Source organism: Octopus bimaculoides, chromosome 23 (assembly GCF_001194135.2).
Source record: "Octopus bimaculoides isolate UCB-OBI-ISO-001 chromosome 23, ASM119413v2, whole genome shotgun sequence".
NCBI lineage: Eukaryota > Metazoa > Mollusca > Cephalopoda > Octopoda > Octopodidae > Octopus > Octopus bimaculoides.
Window position 1 is genome coordinate 34,992,290 of NC_069003.1, and position 6,688 is coordinate 34,998,977.

A 6,688-nucleotide genomic window follows, 5' to 3' on the forward strand; every position below is an offset into this window, starting at 1 on the left:
TATATATATATATATATATATATATATATATATATATATGACAGGCTTCTTACAGTTTCTGTCAACCAAATTCAATTACAAGGTAGTGGTTAGCCCGATGTTATAGTAGGACACTTGCTTGCGCAAGGTGCTACGCAGTAGGACTGAACACAGAACCATGTGGTTGGGAAGCAAACTTCTTAACACACAGCCACGTCAAAATATTAACATCTTAAAGGGTTAGGCCACACGTAAAAGAGACCCATGGCAAAATATAAGCCAGCAAACACCTAAATTGAGGGCCCAAAAATTACAATTTGCTGCAGCTGAGTCCCTCTTTGAAACATCAAACTTTCATAAAACCACACAAACTTATCCTACTTAATATTAACCACAGCTGCTATTTCTAGCAAACATTGTCAGTATGTAAATAAATAAAACAACAGTTATCTTACTTCACTCTTTCCTTTCTTTGTGGGTGGTCGCCTAGTAGCAAGACTGCCAACGTTTGCTAGCGTTGCCTTAGTTCTGTTGGCAGAAATATCCAAGAGCTCTGTTTCTGGGACAGCATCCAGGTCTTGAGGCTTGGCGCCACTCTTTTCTATCACCACTTGAGAGTCCAATAATTCAGCTTCTATGGCAAAACAACAGATATTGTTACAACTCAAAACATACTAATTACTCTTCGCTAATTAGCAGATGAAAGACATAATTGCCTCACAACTGCATCACATTGCACATAAGACTTGAAAACAACCAGTGGAATTCTGAATTCTTGAAAACAACCAGTTAAATTCTTTATGTTTCACTGGCAAAACACATGACCTGAAACAAAAATATAGAAAAAGTACAAGTATGTTGGTGTGTGTGTGCGTTACAATTTCTAATGTGTATTTATATACATTTGTTATACTTGTGTACATATCTCCATGTGTATATGTGTATACATACACACACACATATATATATAGATATATATATATGGAAGGGTGCTGAAACGTTTCTGGCTTTTAAAGTGTATCATGAAAGGCCTGATTGGAGGCCCAATCTTCCGAGTATTTTTAGAGGGCTTAGAAAAACTGAAGGACTGCTGCAATAAGTTTGTGAATATGAGAAGGGAATATGTAAATAAAATTATAATTAACTGATCCTCCTGCATTTTACCCAAAGCCAGGAACTTTTTAGCACCCTCTCGTATATAATGTAACTGATGCTTTGCACCATCCCTTCTCAGATTTTCTACACTCTTCAAGTATGTTCTGATGAAATATGAAGAAAATATTAAAATAGAGTTCAGGCAGGGTGTTACATTTATTAATATATCATTGGTCGTTTCAAGTCAGGTGGTCTCACTGTTAAGGTTCTGAAGTGCTTAGTATGAACCACATGCTAGGATTAATATCAAGACCACATGACTTGAAATGACCAATGAAATGGAAATGCCATCATCTTATGTTTTCAATACATTTCACCTCAACAAAATAACAGATTGTGAAAAATGGAGAAGTGATGGTGTAAAACATCAGAAATACATAGAAATAAATGACTGCACTCCAAAGTATTCATTGAGTACATTATATAAATATCAAAATCACCACTGGGTTGATACCCACTTATTCCGTTTTGGCACAATATAAGTAGGATATGAATTACTATACACACACAAACATACATGTAGATACATGTAGATACATGTAGATACAAACATACATGTAGATACATACATGTAGATACATACATGTAGATACAGAGTAAAATTCTAAAAGGACAAAATACAGAATCAGAAATACAGAATAACTGGGAACAAAAATGGCACTTCAGGATACAGAGAACTTCAAGGATGGGAATTTGAACAAAAAAGGTTATGGTGAAATTAAAAAAAGGGAATTGAAAATGTTTACAAAAACAACAAATTAACAACTGGAAGAAAGAGACCATAAACTGAAAGAATACATTAATATAATAATTGAAGAATAACAGATAAAATAACGGTAATTGGATTAAGATGATCAAGATGAGAGGTAGGATAAGCAGGTATCAGGGTGTTGGCAGAATGTGACAAGGCTGGTCCCTTTTGAATTACAGGTGTTACTACTCATTTCTATCAGCTGAGCAGAGTGGAGCAACATGAAATAAAGTGCCTTGCTCAAGAACACAATGTGCTGCCAGGAATCGAACTCATGAGCTTATATTCAAGAGCTGAATACCCGAATCACTAAGTCGTATGCCTTCGTGATTCAATCATTCAAAGCAATGAAAGTAAAATGGACCCATGGTGGATTATGAGCTCAAAACGAAATTAGATCCAACACCAACCAGTTCTGGCCAACAATACTGGAAATTTAATTTTTCAGAAAAAAGGAAAAAAAAAAATTGCTTTTCATTTTTTTTTCTCTAGAGAAGAATTTTCAATTAAAACAATAAACAATTAACAACATAAAATATTTTCACCTGAAAAGATAAACACACACATACATACATACATACATACATCAACACACACGTTGGCGATGACAGTGGCAGTGGTGGTGGTGGTGGTGGTAGTGGTGGTAGTGACAGCAGGTGGTTTGAATGAGTGATACCAGTAATACACACGCCATGCTGGAGCATTTTACTTAATCACATATTAGAAAACAAAAACAAAAAGGTACACATTGAAGGCAAAGGAAGGTTTGAAGTGATCACATGCAGCTGTAATAATCAAAGTGATTAACAACAATGGTGGAAAGTCGAAGACAGGGTGAACAAAAAAGCTACACAAAATTAATTCATTATGACAATGTACAACAGTCACTAACGTCACTATTAATAATAATAATAATAATAATAATAATAATAATAATAATCCTTTCTACTATAGGCACAAGGCCTGAAATTTGTGGGGAGGGGACTAGTTGATTACATTGACCCTAGTGTGTAACTGATACTTATTTCATTGACCCCCGAAAAGATGAAAAGTAAAGTTGACCACAGCAGAATTTGAACTCAGAATGCAGCAACAAGCAAAATACTGCTAAGCATTTCGTTCGGCGTGCTAACAATTCTGCCAGCTCACTGCCATAATAATAATAATGATGATGATGATGATGATGATGATCCTTCCTACTACAGGCACAAGGTCTGAAATTTTGAGGGAAAAGTTGGGCATAAGAGGCATCAGATGTGGTGTGCAAGAGAGACAACTGCACTGGTATGGTTGTGTGATGCGTATGGACGAGGACAGCTGTGTAAAGTGCTGATCTCTGTGGTGGGAACCAGTGGTAGAGGTAGACCCAGGAAGACATGAGATGAGGTGGTGAAGCATGATCTTTGAACTTTGGGCCTCATAGAGGTAATGGCTAGTGACCAAGACCTTTGGTGATATTCTGTGTTTAAGAAGAACCATCAAGCCAAGTGAAATTGCAGTCGTAGCTGATGCTGGTGTCATGTAACCAGCACCTGTGCCAGTGGCACATGGAAAGCTCCTTTCAAGTGTTGGGTTTCACAGAAGCAATGACAAATGAATGAGACCCTTGGCATTATGCCATGCTTGAGAAGAAGACTCATCGAGCCAAGTAAAACCACAGTCATGACAGATAACTGCTGTCACGCAAATGGCACCTGTGCCGATGGCACATAAAAGCACCCATTACACTCTCAGAGTGGTTGGCATTAGGAAGGGCACCCAGCCATAGAAAACCATGCCAAATCAGACTGGAGTCTGGTGCAGCCTTCCAGCTTGCCAGCCATGGCCAAACTGTCCAACCCATGCCAGCATGGAGAAAGGACATTAAATGATAATGATGATGATGATGATGATGATGACTTACACACACACACACACACACACATTCACTATTCATAATCAATTGAGTTTAGAAAGTTTATTATAATTAAAATGTTTTTGTTTAGTTTGTTGATTCTGAGATTTATTAATATTATTAACGAAATAACTATTATATCACTATTATTAGATTATCACTATGATTATAATTATTATTATTATTATTAGAAGCAGCAGCAAATTACTGTTATATCATTATTATCTTCATATTATTACTAGTACTACTACTATTATCGTTGTTACTAGTACAATCACTACTACTACTACTACTACTATTATTATTATTATTATTATTATTACGTTACGTTAGGTGCTTTAGTTTCACTTGTGACACACTCCCAACAGAACTAAGTTACATCTTTAAGTCCTTATTTATTTGTTAATTAGTTGTAGCAAAGTGCAAAATAATAATAATGATAATAATAATTGTGTAATATCTTTTATTATTTTTTCCTTTTGCTGATATACGTGGATGAGAAACAACCAGTTTAGACATGAGTATCTAAAATCTAAAACTATCTAAATATTGGTTTGTTTAATTCCGTTCCATATGTTGCAGTTTACCGTTTCAATGCCAAAATCAAAATGTTAAAAAAAAAAAAACAGAAAAATGGAAGGGATATAAATATATATAAATAAAAGGAGACATTTTGTTAAGAAGAAGCCTGTTGGCAGAAATTGGCACATTTCTGTGATTTTTAAAGAGTCTGAATCAACAGATGGCAAAAGGAAAGCAAAATACATTTTTTGTAAGTGTTGGTGTCACAGAGGAGTGCTGTTTGAACAAAAGCAAACAAAGCAAACAGTAAAATAAATGAACATTATACCCCAAGCATACCTCAACTTATGTTGTTTCAAGAAATGTCTTTGTCTTGACTTTGTCATTTTTTTTTTTTAATTAATTAATTAATGGAAATACCTCAACTCAATTACAGTCAGTTTATTCAACTCCCTGAACATTTAACCCTTTAGAATTAAAATGGGGTCAAATCCAACCCAAATATTTTATCTGTTTTATGCTCAAATTGATTGGATCTGGCCTATCACACCTACTCTACAATGTCATTCTAAAAATAACAATCACATGATTTCAATCTTGAGGTTACAAGATAATGAATGATCAACAGAAAACAATGGGAATAAGTTTTGCATTTGAGAGAATAATTTGAACGCTTAAGGGTTAAAAACATAACAATTAAAAAAAAACACCTAAAAACTAACACAGAAATGAAAAACCAAATAAAATACGTAAAAATATGTACTAATGATTTCCTGAAACGAATATAAGCTAATAGATTTTTTTTTAATGGTTTTTTTTTTTTTAATATCATTTTTCAAGTTAAGTCGCATGTCTTGGAACAAATTACAGATGTAAGTTGAGGTATGTTTGTATATAAGGGAAACAAAACTGGGAATATGGGAGTATGATTTAGGGAAGGTAAAAAAAAATGGGCTATGGATCTGACTCTGATGATGAGCAATGACTCTGAAACTAGTCTCTGGATGCTGGCTTTGCTGGGTAGAGATGCTTATCACCCTTGTTTAAAAACTTAAGGCCATGGGAAATGTGTCAAGTCCAACAGGAAATGGGGTTTCCTAGGGCTAAATAACAGTAGCATTCTTCCCTTTTATGGGACTGTCACATTGACAACATACTATCACTTTTATCGTGCTGCTACTGTATAAATCTCTCTGAGAGATTTAGAAATATATTATTTCTAAGTTATAAGGTGGTCTGTGTGCCTCATCTGACACAACCATCACGCAGCTTTGTGCTGTAATCTTCTTGTTTTCTCGTGAAATAATGAAAATACATTAGTATAATTAATTAATCGTTGTTTAACCCTATATCATTCCTGTTCAAGCAAAACTACTGTCAAAGACAACCCAACCATGAGCATCCTGTCTTTACTTTCCAGGCAGTCCATCAAGGACTACATCATTTAATATGTGCTTCATTAGTGTTACTGTTCAGCCCTATGATCAAAAATGTTCCAGTTACAACTATTCCAGACAATGCTGGACGACAAGATCCCAAAAAGTCCTTCCTCGTATAGATAGTTGTATATAATTTAAGGAATGTTGGCAGTGGTAGATAAAAAAAAAAAAAACTCCAGAAATGTATATGTGAATATCAGAATTTGCATACATAGTCAACCCATATTAACTGGAGGATAATTAATTCATTTTTTTTTTTATACTGAAACTTAACAAAACTAAAACTGAAATACAGTGAAATAAAAAAATAAAAAAAATAAAACAAATGAAAATAATAATAAACAAAAACACAAACAAATAAGACAAGAAACCAGCAGCTGTTTTTCAGACTCTTTAAATCAAAGAAATGCTTTTGAGCTCTATTAGTGTGACATATTTTCTAACAACGAGTCCAGCGTAATGCAAGCAAGTTGGGTGTGGTTTTGTCCTGCACATTGTGTCTTACCTGGACTTAATCCTACATCTGAAATAGATATTTCTGATCCGGACGACATGGTGTCTGTGTCGAGGCTGAGGTCATTATCTAGAAATAGCAGAGACAAAATCATCATGATGAACACTGACAAACAGGCGACGATGGGGAACACACAGCAAGACGACAGAATCAGGTGAAAAGCTCCACTGCATTTTTCCGAACCGGTCAGTTCCAGTTGGATTTTTGAAACCTTCGAATTCTGTTCTTCCAGAAATGGAGTGAAGACGAAGGGAGAGAGAAAGAGTTCATTCTTTTCAGTAGTAAAAATTAACATAAGATTTTCATTAAGTTAATTAATAAAATAATTATTACTCCCATGCAGTCTAAAATAACTGCATAAGTATGCATATACAAATACATACATACACGTGTGTGTGCATATATATATATATATATATATATATATATATATA

The 6,688-nt window shown here is 34.5% G+C and overlaps 1 protein-coding gene across 1 annotated transcript in view; it reads right to left on the reverse strand.

The window, feature by feature from the left end:
- Window positions 1-6,688, reverse strand: part of LOC106878301 (sterile alpha motif domain-containing protein 14) — a 42,676-nt gene that overhangs the window by 28,274 nt on the left and 7,714 nt on the right. The window contains exons 3-4 of the mRNA XM_052975963.1: window positions 6,246-6,323; window positions 435-613 (exon numbers count right to left, since the gene is read on the reverse strand). Of these exons, the coding sequence (XP_052831923.1) occupies window positions 435-613; window positions 6,246-6,323 (257 nt within the window). The remainder of the gene's footprint in view (window positions 1-434; window positions 614-6,245; window positions 6,324-6,688) is intronic.